The following is a 20,839-nucleotide window of genomic DNA, read 5'->3' as shown; positions in this document are numbered from 1 at the left end:
TAAGAGACCAACAAATTTATTCGAGCATAAGCTTTCGTGGGCTACAGCCCACTTCTTTGGACGCACAGAATGAAACCTATATTGAGGAGATATATATATACACATATAAAAAGCATGAAAAGGTGGGAGTTGTCTTAGCAACTCTGAGAGGCCAATTAAGTTGCATCTGCAGTATAATTCATGAGCCTTGATCGCACTGCAGTCAACAGGAGCAAGATCAGGCCCTTGTTAGAGAGTGTTTGTCCAATATGATCTAATTGCATCACCCCATCATGTTCATGGTTTGAGTGTTTGCAAAGAGATGAAAGGAAAAGCCAGACAGGAGGATAATAAATATTTAATGTTTTCTTTCCTCTCTTTAGAGACAGGCACACATTAAACATATATAGTGAAAAAACACAGCTGGTCAGGAAGTCTTAAGTCTACTGAATTCACAAAAAATCCATTCAGATGATCGCTAAAAATGCTGCAGAGGATTAAGGCTCTGCATAACAATGGAGGCTTAAAAATCAAAAGGGAAAATAACCCACTTCAGTAACCAATCCTAGAACTCAATACGGCTCTGTGCAAACATCCCGAGAGATGAATGTTACTGTACATGAGTAAGGTAATCAGTGCTATTGGAAAGTATTTGTTGCAGTATTTGCACATAGAGGATCCAATGGCCAAGGCTAGGTGGCAACTGTTGTGGATTCCATAATGGCTACTGTATTATTAGTATGTTGCACCTCGCTTAGTAAAGTGTTCTGCTTTACCCAGATGATAAAAGGTACTAGGATAAAAACAAATGCAATTGCCGAGCAGCTTGTAGGGTGAATTTCAGGCAAAGCAAATCCTCACTGATAGGATTACATTAGAATAAAATTCTAACAATCACCACCAGTTAGACTGTGGCACAGTCTCACGAGGGAAGTAGCGCAAGTCCTATTGACTGAATCATGGGAAATTGGACTCAAGTCAGGTATACAGTCAAAAACAACCCTGCACTTGCAAGTGGGAGGAACAACGTGACCTAATGGATCTTTTCAATCTCTTAATTTATCTGATTCTAGGAAATATAACCCCAATATACAGATCCTGCAAAACTCAACAGTAGCAAAATAAGACCCATCTTGCTAATCCTGTGTACTAAACCCGTATCTCTCCCCTTTACCTAAGGGGAAATCAATGCTCTTGTTTTTATCCACTTCCCCTCCTTATGATGTGACTCATGTTTAGAGACTAGTGATGGGCAAATTAGAAATCCTTTAAAGACACAGACATCGAGGGTGGGAGGTGAAATGACTATCATGGTTTGTCTTTTCATTGTACTACAGAAGCCACTAAATCCCTTTCCCACCAGCTAAATGATCATATAAAGACCCATCACATGTATGATCAACAGCCCAGTGTGCAACAAACCAAGATTAGGGTGGAGGCTCTTTGCCCAGTCATTCCTTCCCAGTGCACATGGAGGCTCACCAGGCTACTTCAGAAAAAATTAAAAACAAACTATACACAAACAATTCCAAACTCCTCAAGCTGCTTTGCCCTTCAGTCCAGATAAGGGACTATGACAGGTTTAGAAGATCATTTAATCCACAATAGAGAGGGTTTGGAAGTATTTCCAGGGAGGAAGATCTGCTCCAATGCCCTCCACAGAGCAACCATGTCATTTCTCTCAGTTTATCTGGCAGTTCTCAGGTCTCTCTCAAGCCCCCACAAGAGATTCAGAGAATTAATTTCCCAACTACACCAGGTGCTCAGCAATTCCTTGGCTCTATGATGATTAAAGAGTCACTAGTTTCCACAGGACTGTCTTCATTATTTTAAGGTAGGTTTAAAAAAAAAAAAATCTTTATAGCATCTGTTTAATCATGACAATCTAATAGCAAAGCAGAGCCCCAACATGTCAGTGCGAAGCAAAAATGGGTTTTGTGCATTGAGAGACCTTCCTGAGAGCAAACAGCATTAGAGCTGCAGACCTGTTTGTAAGAGCATTACACTAGCAAAGTAGAACCCTAAGAGGCCCACAGCAGAACTCACAGGCAGAAGAAGGGACACTTGTCAAACAAAAGTAAGGCTGCCACTTGTAGTGAGAAAGCAAATCGGTGTTAGCATAAACGTTGCTAGATGATGCTACGTTTAAAGTGGCTGAGGATGTGGAGCTGGTAAATGTTAATGGCAAAGAGAAGACAGGTGTCTACGCAGAATAAGGAAGGGGTTACCTGTACAACAAGGAGATGAGAATATGCAGCAAATGGACATGCCCTAAGCAGAGGGCTGAAGCTTTGCAGATGTGACATCATTTGACACTAGCTGAGTGGCACTAGCTAAGCCAGAGGGTCCCTGTGCTTGAAGGATTTCACACATTTGATCAGATGCCTCTTCAGAGCATGTTGCCAGATGGGTAGTAGAATTAGGTTTTTATAAAACCCCTTCTCCCAAAATGAATTCCGATACTATAGGCGATATGACAGAAGATGCTCAGTGTACCCCAGGGCTTAGTGTCCTCAACTGAAGCTGCAGTCACTTGCTTCTTTGGTTTTGTTCCAAACAGATCTTTCCTCCAAAGCTAGTGGACACGTGTTTTCAGAGCCCTGGCAGGGAGGAGCCATTCCCCATCCCTCTCCATGTGACAATGAAGCCACTAGTCTTACTCCTCCACAGTGTAATTGCAGCTGATGAGTCCTGCCTCTTCAGCCTTCCTGCCCCTTAGTGCTGCCAGTGTCCTTCAGGGCATATAGCAGGTTGCAGAAGAATTCATACCAGAAGAAGGTGAAGCCAGTAGAGAGAGCAGCCTTCAGCAAGCTGGGGGAGAGACCCTTAAATAGTCCAACAGGCCCCTCCTCTCGCACAATCTGCCCAGCACAGTCCATTAAACCCTTGTACGTCCGCACCTGGGGGAGAAGAGTTGAGAGAGTAAAGAGTGCAACAGCACAAGCCCAGCTCACCTGGGCAGGATTCTCTCAGAAACCTCTGTATCATATTCCACACATCCAGGAAAGGGACTCAGAGGACTTGAAAGAAACCCAAAGGCTGTATCAAAAATGTATTCTAGATACATACAATGGAGATTCTATGGATATTCACTATGACTGACTGGCAGCATCAGAGAATCAATCTGAGTGCACACTGATTTGTAGATGCAGGCACTACAGCTACAAATTACATTTACCATTGTCAGCAACAGCTTACACGCCAACTGAATGACAGGAAATCCTTTATACCACACCTCATGCAATGTTCATGCTACAGAGTTTGTAGAGCAACTGCTTCAGAATGTGTAGGTATTATTTTCCATATAGACTCATACACTTTTAGGCCAGAAGGGACCATCATAATCATCCAAGTCTGATCTCCTGCACATTGCAAGCGACAAAAAACTTTACCCACCCACTCCTTAATAGACCCCTAACCTCTGGCTGAGTTACTGATGTCCTCAAAACATGATTTAAAGACTTCAAGGTGCAGAGAATCCACCATTTACACTAGTTTAAACCTGCAAATGATCCCTGCCCCATGCTGCAGAGGAAGGCAACCCTCCCCCGCAGGGTCTCTGTCAACCTAACATGGAGAAAAATTCCTTCGCAACCCCAAATATGGTCACCAGTTGTACTCTGAGCATTTTAGCAAGACAACAGCCAGACACCTGGGAAAGAGTCCTCTGTAGTAACTCAGAGTCCTCCATATCTAGGGTTCCATCACCAACCATCAGGAATATTTTCTACTGGCAGTTGCAGATCGGCTACATGCCATTGTAGGCGGTCTCATCATACCATCCCCACCATAAATTCTCAAGCTCAGTCTTGAAGCCAGTAAGGTTTTTTGCCCCCACTGCTCCCCATGGAAGGCTATTCAGAACCTCACTCCTCTGATGGTGAGCAACCTTCATCTACTTTAAAGCCTAGAGTCATTGATAGTCACTTGATATCCATTTGTTCTTGTGTCAGCATTGGTGCTTAACTTAAATAACTCCTCTCCCTCCCTAGTATTTACATCCTTCCCTCTCAGACTATACATGTCATTGCTTCAAAGACTGGATACTACCCAATTTGCATGTCAGGCCAATATAAACTGGAAGGGACATTTTCATATTTGGGGGAGAAAGGAAATATTTCTCTAATACAATTTTTAAAATAAGTGTCTATTTCAAGGTGGTAAGAAATGCTAGATGTATTTAATTTGTTTAGATTTATACAAGTCTCTTTAGGTACCCATCATGAATTCTGAGTGCCTATTCCACAAACTAAAATACACAATACAGTAGCAAGAACTGCTCATCTCATCTTGACATACAAATATCCATCAGCAAATAGAAAAATAAAATAAATCCAAACTCCTCCAAACTTTCATTCAACCCCTCTCCAAGAGCACAGTGCAAGTGAGTCAGATTTTTAAAAGGTATTTGGGCACCTAATTCCCATTGATATCAATGTGAGTTAGGCACCTAAATACCTTTAAAAATCTGACCCTCAGTCAACAGTACAAGATAAATGCAATTTATTACATGGCCATGACTACTGTCAGTCCCCTAGGCCCCTTTGAGTCTCTCAGCCTAGATCTCTATATACAGACATAGTATACATCCCTCAGTTGGGTCATCTTCCTGAAAGGCAATTTATTCCACTAGTGAGTGAACTGCAGTAACTGCTAATTGTTTAGAACAGTACTAGCAAAAATTCAGCATTTGGTTAAGGAGTTTAACTGGGTGATAAAATATCAGAGTTCAGAACTTCAACACCAGTTTAAGACAGGTGATTTTTAAAAATTCATGGTTATTTTTACTCATTATTTTATTTAATTTCAGGTCTTTTCAGAAAGTTTTGTTTCTAGAAGGAAAAATAATCTCCTAATCAGGGTAGCTGCTTATCTGGGATGACTGGTCTACCACAAATGACTGCCTATTAAGAAGATTCTCTCATATATAGTATATTGTGAACAAGTCAACCAACAATGCCTTCTTTGGTAGGCCCCGAGAGGAACTAAACAGAACGCTGTTCAAAATCAGAAAGCTGAGTTTTCTGGGTAATGTTTTATTTCTTGGTCTACATTTAAACATATGAAAACCAGTTGATTAAAACATCACTCACCTGCCCAAAGGCTGCCCGGGCCTGCTCAAAGCCTCCCACCTGCAACCGCTTTTTAAACAGGTCGAAAGGGTAAGTAAGAGTTTTGCTGATAACTCCGGCACAGCTGCCACACACGAGGTTTTTAACATTACCTGAAAAGTAGAGAAGTGGAAAGAAGAGTGTACGGAAGAAATGGAGGATTAGAATGGAGTTCTGATTTACAAACGCATAATGGAAAGTAAATCAGAACCATTTATTCAGAGACTGTAAGGCCAGGAAGGACCATTATGATCATCTGGTCTCACCTACTGCATAAAACAGGCCATAGAACCTCACCCAAGAATTTATGCATCAAGTCCACAACTTCTTTGAGTGAGGGCATATTTTTTAGAAAGATATCCAGTCTTAATTTAAAGACTGATCTATTGTGAAGCTCTGTCAAATGGCAATACACAAAAGAAACAATAACAGAAGGGTTTATCATCAATAACCATGCAAGCTTTCACACTGCTAGGAAAAAAAATACTGGAGATTGGTAATAGGGTATGGAACCTTGTGCTTCCAGTTGAGAGTTCAAATCAGAACAGGTTAGTAGAGATCATAAATTGGTACCATCTGGTGGCTGTACAGAGGCCAATGGGAAAGGAGTTTGGTAGTCTTAGTTCAGGTCCTAATTAGCAGGTGTCCACAGCACAAAACTACCATCACAATCTGCTGTCTAACATTGAATGAACATTGAGGATGAGCTGCTCTCACACATAGGAGGTAATCTCTCTACTTGAGAACACTCTGATGGAGCAGTAACTTGCAGTGAGGCTACCCATGCTGTATGTGCTTTAATGGATGGAGCTCCCATCTCCAGGGCTGTCAAGGTGCCACTTTTCATGAAATTCTCTTAAAAACTCAGAATAGCCAAAGAGCAGGAGATCAATATTAGAACAACTTGGGAGCGTTAACCTGCACCAGATGAATCCTCTTGTACAAGCTGAAGAGGGGAAGCAACTTTAGAACATACAGCTGTTCAGAGATCCTGTACTCAACTGACAGTCCTATCCCCATAATATTACTGAAATTGAAAGAAATAAAGGCTGTCTCAGCAAAATCTTTCTACTGCACAAGCAACATGACCCAATTTGAGAAATAATATACTGAAGAGTTCATCTTCCTGCCAATGGTACTTCTATGGGCCTCATTACCACAATATCTGAGTGCCTCACAGTCTTAATGTATTTATCTTCACAACACTGCTATAAGGTAAGGTATTTAGACATTTTACAGGTGGGGAAATTAGGCATAGAGAAATTAAGTGACTGGCCCAGGGTCACACAGTAAATCTGTCACAGGGGAAGAAACTGAACTCAGATTCAAGTTCTAGACTAGTGCCCTAACCACTGGGCCACCCTTCTTCTTCCTCCAGGACTGAGTATTTCTCAGTCCCAAGCACCCACCTGCATTCATTCCTTCGGGTGGCATCACCCATTTATACAATTGTTGCAGGAGATTGTAAAAGGAGAACTGGAGACCAGCATATGGAAAGATAGCAATGATAGTGGGGGTCAAACCCCTGTAGAAGGTCAGAGGCCCTTCTGTTTGGTACATGGTCGCCACAGCATGACGAAGATTTCGGTAAACCTAAACAACAAGGAATAGTAAAGTTCTCCTGTTAGATACACTTACAATCAGCTATTCAGAAATCAGTTACATTCTGGATACAGATGGGGATTCCCATCTCCCAACATAACAGGTTGATTTTTAGCACAAACAGATTAACAAAACCATTTCATGTATCATGACATGAACGCTCATTGCTGAGTCTTTGAAATCCTGATAATAATTAAAACAACCTGACAGAATAAACATGGTCTCTTCCACATGAGACTAACTGAAACCAACAAACCCTCAGTTCTGCTTGACAGCAGTATCCCACTGAAAGGCATGGCTGGACATTGTATCCTGAAGTTGCCTGAACCTTGGCTCTGGTGGGAAGCAAGCCCCAGAGATGGGTCCCTATGACTGAGAACACCTTGATATGAATAGCTTCAAAAAGTGACAGTAAGGGGAGGCTGGCAGATCAGGACAGCTATTATGAGGCAGGGGGAAAGCTCTGGGTAACTGTGCAAAACACGGCTGAATTCACAGATTGAGTGTCCTTCAAAGATTCTTAATTTACAAGAGTGATGTCAAATATGCCAGTCACAGCTCTTTACTCAAGAAGCTGAGAACATTTCTTGTCCAGTCTTCTTTGACTCGTAGCTGGAAAACACATTACTCAAAGACTTATTGTATTAAGAAATCTAGCTACTTCTCATATTTTTGGTAATTTTCACAATGGCTTAAGCTCACCAGCACTTGTATTTGTATCAGCAGTGTGTTTTCATCCTCACAGCCTAGTTTCACCATTCACTCCTGCAGTGAAGCCCTGACACTGAATACATGGGAATGGATTGCGATTCCATTACAAGTCAAGCAGAAACTGAGTAAGAAAATGGCTCTGATTCAAAATTAAGTGTCTCCAGTAATAACTGAGGGGAGACAGAAGAACTTGGTTGAGGGAGTCAGATCCTTGTATAAACAAGGATATACAACTGGATTAATAGAGGACTGCTTTAAAAACTTCATACCTGTAAGAACCTGCACATGACTCTTCGTACACTTTGCATATTTATAAGCCAACAGTGTGATGCAGTTGTGAAAAAAGGATATCATCATTTTGGGGTGTACTAACAGCAGTGATATATGTAAGACAAGCGAAGTAATTATCCCATTGTACTTGGCACTGGTGAGGCCTCAGCTGGCCACCGTGTCCAGTTCTGGCCACCACACTTTAAGAAAGAGGAGGACAAACTGGAGAGTCCAGAGGTGCACTATAAAAATGATGTAAGATTTAGAAACCTGACCTGTGAGGAAAGGTTAAAAAAAAAAAAAACCCTGAAGATATTTAGTCTTGAGAAAAAAAGACTGAGGGGGAACCTGGTAACAGTCATCAAATATCTTAAGGGTTGTTGTAAAGAGGATGGTGATAGATTGTTCTCCACCTAGACTGACGGTAGAACAAGAAGTAATGGGCTTAATCTGCAATAAGGGAGATTTAGATTAGATATTAGGAAAAAATTTCTAACTATATAGATAACTAAGAACCAAAATAGGCTCCTAAAGGGAGGTTGTGGAATCCCCATCGCAGACGGTTTTTAACAGGTTATACAAACAGCTGGTAGGGATGGTCTAGGCATACTTGGTTCTGTGTCAATTCAGAGGGCTGAACTAGGTGACCTCTCAAGGTTCTTTCCAGCCCTACATTTCTATGACTCTTTGTTCGAGACATGTCCCCTCAAGAAAGGCAGAGGAATAACTCCCTTGTGTGGCTGAGTATCAAATGAGAGCCAAATTAGCCACACCAAAAAGAGAGGTTTCTCCTTCTCTCAGCCAGGACAAAGCACATGTGCCAACGGACCAAAGCATAACTTGGCATTAATGACATTACCACCCATTAAGGGCTCCAGTCTTCCCAGATCACCTGCTGGAAGTTGTGCAGTTTCCCTCCACCACACTAATCTGAATGAAACATGGCTATCATCAAGTATAATAAAGCTAAAATTCTTCTCCCCTAACTCATACCTTAGGCTCGCCCTGAGCAGCAAAGCGGGTACGCAGTGTGTCAAGAGGTTGAACTGTCATGGTGGCAGTGCAAGCAGCCAGGCCGCCACACACAAAGTGCACAACGAAGTTGCGGGTGTTGTATGGTGTGGCATTGTGCACCAATTCCGTCAGGCACTCAAAGGTCACAAACTTACAGAGAAACAGAAACATATGTCACAGAGAAAACTCTTATCACCCACAACCCTCCTGGTTCTACCACATTCTAACAAAAATAAATAAATCCATCATTTGTAACTTCCTGGAGGGTATGTTCCAAGGATGCAGCCATCAAATTGGGGAATACTCTTGGCATTCAGAATCTTCAGTTCTCCCTTTAGGAGAATATAGTCTGGGATTTAAAACAAAAAGGCCTCCTAGGAAGATCCCATTTTAATTCTCTCTCCTCTCCACAAATTTATTAAATAATATATATTTGGCTCTTATACATTACCTTTCAATAGATGGTCTCAAAAGGTTTTAGAAACATTAATGAATTAAGCTTCACAACAACCTATGAATCAGTATTATTAACACAAAGTGGGTATTCACCCATGAAAGCTCATGGTCCAATACGTCTGTTAGTCTATAAGGTGCCACAGGACTCTTTGCTGCTATTATTAACACTATCATCTTCAATGAACAAAGGTGGTAAGTGAACCAGAAAGATAAGTGACACACCCAAGGATTCACAGCATGTAAGTAACTCATCTGAGACTAGAGTCCACATCTGTCCTCTTGGTCCGCTGCTCTACCATCACCTAATCACACTATCAGAGTCTCCCCTTTGACGTACAAAGTACCCTACAAATGGACTAGCCCTACAGACAGCTGGGTAAGTGGCAGGCAGCTATGACAGGATGAGGCTGCTGACAAAGCCACTACAGGAACAAAAAACTTCAGAACAAAGCTAGCCCTGGATGATTTCCTGACAGCTTACCTGGACAGCTCCATAGCTGACTGAGAGGAGCTGAGCAGGCACATGCCCCTTCCAGAATGCTGTCAACCCTTCCTCATGAAAGATCCGGTGTGCGGTTTGCAAGATGCCATAATATTTAGCCAGTGGGTTTCTGGGGGAGAGTTCTTCAATCTGAAGCTGAAAAAGAACAAATAAATTACCTTACTCTGTGATCTGCTTCAAGGTCCTGAACCTGATCTTTGAAACATTCGGTGGCCTACATTAACTCAGACCCCACTTCTTGTGTGCCCTCTTGGCAGCTACAACTGGCTCAGATACCAATACTACTGGTCCTTAAGAGTTGGAAGCAGAAGAAGAAGTATGTGCAACGCTAAAGAACTATGATATTCAGCAAAAATGTTAATAAAACTAAATTAGGACAGGTAGATAGGAAGGAAAAAAAAGAAGGAAGAACAAGAAAAACATAAGAGCTATGTACAAGAAAATAATTCAGAGCAGTAAAAATACACTAATTTGTTAAGAGAAAGTAGAAACGGTCCCCAAAGAGAAATACACCTGTCTACCTTGTATAATCTGTATTTAACTCCCTCACACACACAGGTTTAATCAGCTATGTAATAGCTTCTGGGGGTATCTGTGACACTGGCAATGACTTATTTAAATACTATAAAAGGTTAAAAGAAAAAAAGTGTTGCTTCTTTTTATTCTCTGTATGTTCCTCTTCCAGGTGTGCCATAGGGGCTGTTGGGAAAGGTACCTGAAAGCGAATCTTGATGACATCCATAGGGCTTATTAGAGCCCGAGTGACAAACCCAGATGCTGATCCTGCCACAGCCACCTCCACAGCTGAGATGGACTTCACTTCAGACTTGGGGTCATAACCGACCATCACTGCCTGGTCCACGGGCAGCCTCCACCTGCATCAACCTCCAGGAACACTACAGTCCAAAGACAGAAGAGAATGAGGCATTTTCAGTGACAGGTCTACTTTTGACCTCTTGCAGAGGAGCAAAGAGGTCACTATCACAAGACAAGCTAGCCTCAGGCCTTTGAATATTTTTGATCCCAAAAAGGAACCCCCAACTCCTAAAACTGCTCCCACCACTAGAACACGTGGTCTATTTAAACAGGAACAATAACAAAACTAAATAAAAAGGTCTTCAGCCAGCCTAACAAAGGCAACAATAACACCCCTTGGCATGGAAAGGGGATGATAACCCTTGGAAGAGACATGCTGGCACCAGCCCTACTACACGGGGTGGTTGCAGGTCTGGGGCTTGGGTGGATGGGGGCAGAAGTGAGGGTTGCTGGTTGAGACTTGCAGAAGGGACAGTTACTACGTTGGACAGGCCCAGGCTAGGGGCAGAGGGACGGTCGCTAGTCTGGGTGAGACGCGCCGGGAGCCCAACGGCCGGTCGCGAGCACGAGCCGAGGGGGCCGGTCGCAGGTGTGGACGGGGACGCGCCGGGAGCTCAACGGCCAGTCGCTGGTATGGACGGGGACGCGCCGGGAGCCCAACGGCCGGTCGCGGGGACGCGCCGAGGGGGCCGGTTGCTGGTGTGGACGGGGACGCACCGGGGCCGAGGCTGCCCTGAGTCACCGCACCTCAGAAATTTCCGCTCAGGCCTCTGCCCCGCAGCATCTTCCCCCGCCAGAGGAGACATTCACCACGACGACGCTCACCCTCCTCGCGGCACTGCTCAGACCCGCTGTCCGGCCGCTGACATCGGCCCAAGCCGGGCCTAGCCAACCCAGCCAGCTGCCTGTCCTGCTCGGGGAGGACAGAGAACAGACCGCGCATGCTCAGGATCACCGCAGGCCCGAGGCTTGCTGGGAGATGTAGTCACGCCAGACCGCAGCGTCACGCGGGGCGGGGAGAGGTGCTGCTCCACCCCCTCCTCCCAAGCTGTCAGAGGAAAGCATTTGGGGTGATAGGAGGAAAAGGTCCCACACTCATCTTGGTCTTTGCAACAGAGAATAAAAAGGAGAGGGACAGTGTAACAGGGTCCTCTGCCTCTTTAGAGACCCGGAGCCAGCCAGCCTCCCTTTCAGAACAGGTGCTAGGGACTTCCAGAGGTAAGGTGACCAGACGTCCTGTTTTTATAGACTTTTTCTTATATAGGCACCTATTACCCCACCATGCCCCATTTTTTCACAATTGCTATACGGTCACCCTTTCCAGAGGCAATTATCACACCTAGCTTAGAAGGGGCTAGGCATTTGCTATAGAGGATTGAAGTGCTCAACTGAGTGTAGTCCCAGGTCGATGGGTTGTAGAAGAATGGGGGACTACATTTGTTTTGTGGTGGGTTTGTGTTCAAACCCAAGATTCACAAGGATTGTGTGCCCCCCCCTTTTTTTTTTCCAGCACACCTACCATCTGCTAGCCACTGTGCAGACAGGCAAGACATAGTAAGCTCTTATGGAAGGCACAGACCAACTGTGTAAACAATTCCCATATTATTATGTGGATGTTAGAGTACAGAAGCATATAGTCTAGCTCTATGATTACTTTCTTTCTACCTTTTCTCCCAATGGTATTTTATTACCCAACACTAATCAGTCCAGGAGAGCCACTCCAACCAAGCAGAGCATAGAATAGAGCACTGGCCCAGGGGTGGCTCCAGGCCCCAGCACGCCAAACACTTGCTTGGGGCAGCAAGCCACGGGAGGCGCTCTGCCAGTGCCCTGAGGGCAACAAGCAGGCTGCCTTCCACGGTGTGCCTGCGGAGGGTCCGCTGGTCCCGCGGCTTCAGATCTCCAACAGGCAGCCTGCCTGCCATGGTTGGGGCGACAAAATCCCTAGAGCCGCCGCACCTGGACTTGCCCACCAGCACCTGACAGAGCAACACCATTTCATTAAAAGACAGGATTCTCTGACCCACCCCCTAACTCCTTCCGCCCAGCTGGTTTTCCATGAGCTTGTGGTTTAAGTTTTATAAATTAATGGTTAGAGTGATAAAGCAAATGTATTCACTGTGCAGATCGTCCTTTAAATAGTCTTCAACCCTTGAAAATGGGTTATTCCCAATTCACAGATGGAGAAATGGAAGCAGATTAAAATGACCCTCACAGGGCCATTTAGGAATCCATAGCAGAGCTGGTATTAAAATAAGAGTTTCTGGCTCTTAATTCTGCACACAGCTCCTCACTCCTCTCATGGTAGTATGTACAAAGCCTGAGTGTCACTAAGAACTGCACCTTTAACATTATGTACTGTACCACTCACAGTGGCAAGTCATTGATTAGTCATGCTGGGTTGGCAGCAAATACTCACATCATTCACTCACCTTCTAACATGGCCAATTGATAAGGGTTTTTTTTGTTTTTTAAACTTGTGTTAAAATAAAGTCTGATTTCAATATTTCACTCTGAGTCCTGAGATGTGGAGTTTTAAAAAAAAAAATAAAAATGCAGAATTAAGATCATCGTGGTTTTATGTGGAAGCTGATCATTTCTCCAAGGAGTCAAAAAGTGTAAACTATATTGCTAAACTTTACAGGCATTAGCTGCATTTTTAACATATGTCCCATCACATAACTTTGTTCTGTGCCTACAACTCCTGTTCAAACAATCCTTACATATAGCATCAGCAGCCGAAGCAGTTGCTTGGTTGCTGTGGTGGCAGTAGATAGTCAATGGATAGTTAAAGGGCTTTTTATATATAAGCTGGCTGACTGCCAGGTCTTGAAATTTTGGCCATACAGCTTTTGCTTTGCTAGCATCAGGTAGGATGACAGTCAGGCATGCAGAGATTTTTTAAGCAGCTTTTTTTTTTCCCTCCAGGAGAGGGGGTGAAAGAGAAGAAAGGGGAAGGAGACCTTTAATCTTAATTTTGACATTTGCATTGTCAGGAAAAGGGGGTATATGTGTGCACCCATGGTGGTCGTTGTATGTGCATGTGGGAGAGAGAACCTTAAAGAGGTACATGACTTACTCAGAAGGGATTCTGGCCAAAAACAAGAATCAAGCACCATCATTAATATTACATAACCATACAAAATGGCAACAAATGAGTTTTACAAGCCATAAGGAATTTTTCTAAACTTTAACAGAAGATAAAGACCACTGAGAACGTGAAGGTGTCCCAGTTCAACATTATAAATGATGTCCAACTCAAACCCACAAGGCAAATGATTGTGTTTGGTTGGGATACTGACTTGGCACAACTCAGGAAAAACAATGAAAAACTCTCACTGGATAATTTAGATATTGCCAGAGACAGCGGGCTCCAGAACAGATGTGGTGAAAGAATTCCTAACCAAATTAAGAATTTTCTTTGACAATTCAAAGGAGCTTATGTCAGTCAGCCTTTCAATTATTATGCTTTAAATCCCACTATGGAGTTTGTGAACATAATCTACACAGAGCAAAGGACTGGAGAGAAGTCATACAATTGATATTGATCCAGACAGATTTTCAAGGACCATTTCCACCATTGCATTGATACAGCTTATGATGATGATCCAGGCAAGCCATTCTGGTACCATTTGAAAGTGCTTGGAACCAACTCATACAATTGGATGTAATCCATAAAGGCCAAGGTGCAAATCGAGCAGGAAAAAAAATAATCACTCATTTGTCAGTTGGAAATACAGTTGCTATTCTCACAAGTCAGATTCCAGCATCCCCCCACACTCTGTCCTTCAGTAAAAAAGCAGCAATAAACTACTTGGGAGATGATCAGTCAGAAGTCAGATCGGATACACCAAAGCATTTTCCACAACTGGTTCCTTACTATGTGTCAGCAATTTCATGCCCATTTGTGGAGATCAATACAAAGTTTTGAACAAGGAAACATCCAGGCTCCACCTACTGTTCAGATAATGGACAACGGTCTCTAATGTCTGCAAGCAGCAGACTGGATTTTTATCTGAACCCAGAAGGCCATGCGTGCTAACCTATGCAGTTGTCAATTTATCTATCTTGGTAGGATGAAGGACTAACTTCTCTCCTCCTTCCCATTGAGTTACATATTATAAATTAGTTTGCCTGGCTGATGTTTTGCTCAGTTAATGGAAATAACAGACAGATGCTAAAGTGAAGAATTCATTGTATATTTATTATTCACAGTTAATTACTATCTACCAAATGCTGCTGCAGAGTTAAAGGATTAAGTACATAGGCCTTTTTATTTAAACACTGATTTTTTTTTTTAATATATGTACACACAAGACGTATGTCTGCAAGGCTGTATGATATACACCAATTTCAAAATAAGGAAACAATCAAATGGTCCAGGTGTAGAATGCCATAGATTCCTTTTCCAATCATTTTTAGAAAGAAGACAAAGTGAATGACAGCTAGCAAGGACAGGGAGAGAAAGTAATACTCTACAGGGTAGCTCTCTCTTTCATCTGCTGGAGAAATGAAGTGTAAGGCAGAGTCCATCTCAGGAATAAAACATTTGTAACACTTAGTACAAAAAAGGCACCCGCCAATACAGGAACATCTCCGCTTGGGCAGGAGATCTCTGTTGCAGTTTTGGGGTTCATCATTGGGGTGAAGGGTTCAGCCACAGGGCTACCAAGAGGAAACAATATAACTGAAGATTGGCACAAAGCTCTGCAGTTTGATTTATCTCCTTTTTGACCAAATCAATGTCAAACTGCTCTGGCAGAGGAGCTAATGGCATTAACAAATGCCACTGTGGTGAGGGGAAGGGGAATGCAGTCACACAGCCTGCTGTGAAACGGGAGTGAAAAGTAAGAATCAACTTCTTAAATTGTGTAACACTGGCATGAGGAGGATGGGGTAGGGAGAAAGTGGAGAACAGTGATGCTACCCCCCCTTTTCAGGAACAAGACATGATTGCAAATATTCCCTACCCCAGCCTAAAGGGAGCCAGACTCTCGATTACATGTGTACGTATGGACATTCACTAATACCTTGAAGTGTACTCAAGTACTATTTCTTGAGGTTTCCCTGTAATATAAAGTTTCCTGTTAAGAGGAATGTACATTTCGTCAGACACCTCAGCACTATTCTCTCCCACCATGGTACTTTGATAGAACATCGCCCACCTTCACCCCCAAATATGTTTGCCCATTTCCCATAATACTTAGTCCTGGCTCAGTGCAGGGGACTGGACTAGAAGACCTATTTAGGTCCTTTCCAATCCTACATTTCTATGATTCTATTGAACAGTCCTAATGAGGCAATCCTTCTCTCCCTTTTCCTGAGGCTCCTGGCTGCATCTCCCCACCTCTGAGCAGTCTGTGCTGCCACTTACAACACTGTAGATGCCTTGTATTTTTCCTTGGAATAGAGAAAGTCACATGGTAATACAAATATTAAAGCTCCATCTTTTTTGTAGATGTCTTTTTATATTCATTGATAAAACTACCACTTCTCCCTCCTAAAAATATTTACACGTATGAAGAAAAAACCTCTGGACTGTCCTTTTAAGTTAAAAATAATAAAAAAAGGAAATACGGGCAAAGGCACTATGGAAAAAAATTACAGACTGTGCTCAACTGTACATCTTTAAGAAAAAAAGCTGTCACCAAAATAAAAGAGAACAGACTGATTGTAGTTTGGAGTTTCTCAGAGCAGCTCTGTGACTTGTGAAAAAAAGCTTGTCTCCTTCACTCTGCTATGAAGCTGCTGAGCCTCAGAGGGGAGAGTGGCTAAGGAGAAGGAAAAATAAAGAAAACACCATCTTTTCCCAACCAAAAAGAGCTGAATGCTGAAGGCAAAAAGCAGTTTTGTTTTTTTAAAGGCAGGACAGTAGATTTGGTTCTTCTCTCAAGTCCCTCCATGTCAAATGAAGACTGTTTGCATAGAGAGAAAATACCAGCAGAGTTTCTCCCTTTTCCTTTATCAGCATGGCTAGGACTTTATATGGCATTAAAACTTCATGCACTGATGGACAAAGGAGGGGGGAAAAGGAATAGTGAATGAAAGGGACAACCCAGGAGCAGGTGAGGAAATCTGTTACTTTTTTTAATTTAAAGGTAAATTTTGGCATGTAAGTTGAACTCTCCCTCCCACCCCCAAAGTTCCATACTGAGTGAAGGAAGATCACTTTGTGGTAAGAAGTGATTCAGGTTTTACCATCTTGTGATTTTAGATCACCGGCTGTAGTTAGACTCTGTATGTGTATTTACTGTTTCTCTGGTTTCTTTAAATAATCTCTAATATTTATCTCTAGATGTTCCGGTTCACTGGGGTCACGTAGTTGCGTGGAAACATGCCCGTCTGTCCATGACAGGCTCCTTTCCACCAGTTGGGATCAGAATTGTCGAGGACCTGGATAAAGTCTCCACGGCGGAAGCCGAGTTCACCTTCCTCCTGGGGGTCGAAATCGAAAAGGGCCTGAACGTATGTGGGTTGCTGCATGGGGAAAAAACCAAGAGAGAGAGTCATTCACAGCATACAAATCTCCCATAGGCTGCATTCTAGCTCTGCAACATAGTAAATATTTGGGCTGTTTCATTTCTCTGCAAATTGCCTCTTTCATCATCTGTGACAAGATGCTCAGAAGGATACGTTTAGAATACACAGGACCTTTGAAAATGGTCACATTAATTAAATGAATGAGTTACAGTAAAACTCTACAAGGTGGAGTCTCTTGGGCATTTTCACTGCAAGACACCCCTTTGTGACCATGTCTTATCAGAGGCCCATACTGTATATGTTACTGTCTCCACTAGATATTCCCTTCTCATCTGTATCCTTGTCCTTCTCCATTTCCTTTCTGTGTCCTAACAGCTTCATTACTCTTATTCTTCCTCAGTTTGCTTCCCACATAAATCACAACAAGTTTTCTAACCACCATTCATTCACGTTGAGTGAAGTTTTTCTGGACAGACTTTATCCAATCTGTTTTCTGCAAATCTGTATACTGTGTTTATGAAAACTAAAGCTTAATTTAAAAAATGAGTTTAATGGTACTAGGAAGTACTTTTATTTTCATGTTTTCTGTTTTTTACAGCTATGTCTCTTTTGATATGGTTAATTTAATACCGGTCCAATAGCCTTGATGTCCTGGTTATCTATAGATTAGGTAAAGCATGGACAGAGCAGCATACGGGTAAGTCTGCACTAGGGCTGGAAGGTGTAAATGCCAGCTTGAGGAGACATACCCACACTAGCTCTGATTGCGCTAGCATGCTAAAAATAGATGTGTACCCAAGGTAGGACGAGCTGTGAGAGGGGCTAGCTGTCCCAAGGCCATACTTCTGGGCTGAGATAGGATCATATTTGGGGCAGCAAGCCCCTCCTGCTGCTTGTGCCACTGCAGCTTCATTTCCATTTTTAGCACACTAGGTAATCAGAACTAGTGTGGGTATATTGCCTTGAGCTGGAATTTATGCCTTCATGCTCTAGTTTAGACATACCTTAAGTTTCCTCCACTCGGCCTTTCCAGCATGTCTCAAGCCTGGACTGGAGGAGCCACATCTAATGGTGAGATGGTCTTCCTGCAGAGCCCATCAGACACCAATTGCCAACTGTGATGGTATTTTGGTGTGTCTGGGAGCTGAACTAAAACCAATAACTTCCATTAGACCATAACTTTGGTCACTACCAGTTTGGACTAGAGTCAAACCAGCAACCTAGAGGAGAGAAGTTCCATATGCCAATATCCTTAATCATTCTCTACAGTGTGCATCTGAAGAGGAATGTCCATTAAGATATTGATGGTATGCAGTCTACTGCTGAGGGCCCTGCTGGTTAAAAATTAATTCAAACAGAAATCAAAATCCCCTTGAAAGTAGCTGGGGGAAGGGAACGTAACATATGATTACAACCATGTCTACTGGTGGGAACAAACAGACAGCCTCACTATGGTGCTTTATGTATTGAAGGATAGGCATAATCCCAAATTATTATTAAAGATGCGAATTGGAGGATCAAAAAGTCATAGGGACATCCTTTGCCAGAACAGAAGGGGATTTACAAGTTTTTTTATAGTGGTACAAAAGCCCATCCAAAAGAAGGCACATGGGCTGCATCTATTTTTCAGTATAATTAGTCTGCAGAATCCAGGACTCAGAACTGTAGAACCAGATAATTCTACATCAGAGAGGGAAAGTTAAAGGGTTAACTTCTCTCTCCCCACATCTTCCTACTGAAAATTCAAGCAATCCTTTGGGCTGCTGACCGAGAGCTCTCCATTTTGGTTATAGTGGCAATGCTCCTCTCTCCCACCATCTTACCTGTGGCACCTGCTCAATGTCCCGAAGGAATATCTGCTGGTTCCTGGAGACAGAAGTGGATCTGTGATAATCTACCAGCTCGTTCAGAGAATTGAACTTCACCACCCAGAGGAAATACTTGCCAGCCCCATCTCGGAGCACCTTGAAGTGCTGCACATCATTTCCGAACCTGGGATGTGGAAGAGGGAGAGAAGACAGATTGTATGCATCAGTCATACTGAGTCTCTCTTCCTAGAAGAACGTGAATGGAAACCGATTAAATCTAGGAAGACAATTCCAAGCATAAATAGCATAAAAATGTCTCCTTTCTTAATCGCTGTGAATCTAGGTCTCAAATGATTTTGGAGATACACTAACTCACTGTCATCTGTGCAGGCTAAGGATTAGTGGAAAATAGCTTTTGCACTTCCTCAGACCCTGCACAGGGAAGAAGGGATCACAGAGATGATCAGTGTCTGGGGTGTGTTTTGAAAGTATAAAAACTATAAAAACAAAGCTTGTGACAATAGCGTTCATGAAAGAAGGAATGAAAATACTGTCTGGACAGGCAAATAGAGTGGTAGGGGGAATGCAGACTCCTTCCATATAACTATGCCAAGGCACTCAGTCCTGACCTATAGCTATGGCTGCTATCCCACTTGAACAAAGATAGTCATCTTAGAAAGTGTATGGGGCTGGAAGAATGTCATCTTGGAACCAGAATCATTCCACTAACAATATGACCCAAGATTGAACCCACATTTAGAGAAATAAAGTGTCACTTTATCCTTTCAAGAACATCCCCTACACATATTACAGGCAGGAGTGAAAGAGCTGAACATTAAGGCAGCAGAAGATTTAGGTTTTACTGCTAGGGACAAGAATGAAAAATTGGTTCTTCCAAATGATTCCAGATGAATAGCTGATAATGGTCTCTTTTTTATCAGCACAGCTAAGACTGCAGAAGGTATTACCATTGTATGCACTCACAGAGAAGGGCGAAAAAGAAGCTACAGAAGACAGGACCTGTTAAAGGAATACCATGGAGTGACTAGATACTCCATACTTAAGGTTGCAACAGGGTTTTGCTTTAAAACCAAATTTTCAAATCTCTCTAAAATCCAGCAAGAAGCGTGGTGCAAATTTGGTCAAGAAGTTCCCAAGATACAGCTCCCCACCAATGATGGCATTCCATGTGCATGCACATTATATATTTATGTGCATCATACATATGTACATCACAGTCACCTGTACTCCTGGGGAGATCCCGTGGGATGTTTGGGTTGTAAAGCCCATTGGTCCATGTTGCACATGGTGTAACTTCCTTTTTTATTCAGTAGTGATTAGGCATTTTGTCAAAGTAAAGAGATGACTTGAGAACTGCCACGTGGGCAGGCTTTTTCTGGTGCTGGCTGTTTCTGAAGCACCTGAGTTGAACTCCCCAAGACTCAAAGAATGTCTAAAATTGTCTACTAAGGCTTGATATCCCAGCCATGAGAGAGTAAACCCATTCTGTTGATAAAGATGTGAATGAGCCAGGCTGGCTGGAGGTTCTCACAGGTTTAAAAACAAAAGAAACATACTTATAAAATACTTTGTTAAGAGGGAGTTAAGGTTGCTGCTGCACAACAGCACCTTCTGTTTCCCATCCCTTCCAGGTGATGGACTTCAAAATCCCAAATGCAAACTTCAGAACAAGTGCTCAGTTAAAATCTCCCCACACAAAACCAGTTAGTGCAACAAGAAAAAACAAAAAACACAACCCAAACACTTCTATAGACTTACACAGCAGCATCCTTAACTCAACTTTAACTACATCTTTTGGTATCAAAACTTCTGTCTAGTTGCATATTTAATAAAAACCTCTGTCTCTTGCTTTCAATAAATTTTCTTCTGAAGGAAGAGGAGATCAAAAGGCTACCAATAGAGAGGTACATGTAGACAGAACTACAACATTTTCCTTTTATAGTTCAAGAAATGAAAAATGCAAGCAGCAGTTCTCATTTGGTGTTTACAGTCTTTCAGTACCTGGAGATGTACAGTCTACTGTTGCTATGAGCAAATGTCAAATCTGCAGCAAGTATTTCATGGCTAAT

At 42.7% G+C, this 20,839-nt stretch overlaps 2 protein-coding genes across 4 annotated transcripts in view; both read right to left on the bottom strand.

Moving 5' to 3' along the window:
* Positions 1-321: 321 nt before the first annotated feature.
* On the bottom strand, positions 322-11,443 carry SLC25A19 (solute carrier family 25 member 19). Of its 3 annotated transcripts, none has more exons than XM_075071799.1 (7): positions 11,266-11,443; positions 10,361-10,541; positions 9,625-9,780; positions 8,667-8,837; positions 6,500-6,683; positions 5,073-5,203; positions 322-2,879 (listed from the first exon to the last, which is right to left on the bottom strand). In XM_075071799.1, the coding sequence occupies exons 2-7, from the start codon at positions 10,490-10,492 to the stop codon at positions 2,679-2,681; spliced, it is 975 nt and encodes a 324-aa protein (XP_074927900.1). In that variant the 5' UTR covers positions 10,493-10,541; positions 11,266-11,443; the 3' UTR covers positions 322-2,678. The 3 variants fall into 3 exon arrangements, with proteins under 3 accessions (XP_074927900.1, XP_032648830.1, XP_032648831.1); XM_032792939.2 differs by having other exon boundaries at positions 11,209-11,426; XM_032792940.2 differs by having other exon boundaries at positions 11,287-11,426.
* Positions 11,444-14,644: 3,201 nt separating this feature from the next.
* GRB2 (growth factor receptor bound protein 2) overlaps positions 14,645-20,839 on the bottom strand; it is a 67,576-nt gene continuing 61,381 nt past the window's right edge. Inside the window, exons 5-6 of the mRNA XM_032792938.2 lie at positions 18,765-18,933; positions 14,645-16,938 (exon numbers count right to left, since the gene is read on the bottom strand). Coding sequence (XP_032648829.1) covers positions 16,753-16,938; positions 18,765-18,933 — 355 coding nt within the window. The 3' untranslated portion in view covers positions 14,645-16,752. The remainder of the gene's footprint in view (positions 16,939-18,764; positions 18,934-20,839) is intronic.

This window comes from Chelonoidis abingdonii, chromosome 13 (assembly GCF_003597395.2).
Source record: "Chelonoidis abingdonii isolate Lonesome George chromosome 13, CheloAbing_2.0, whole genome shotgun sequence".
Taxonomy (NCBI): domain Eukaryota; kingdom Metazoa; phylum Chordata; order Testudines; family Testudinidae; genus Chelonoidis; species Chelonoidis abingdonii.
This window is presented reverse-complemented; position numbering and strand designations above follow the sequence as displayed.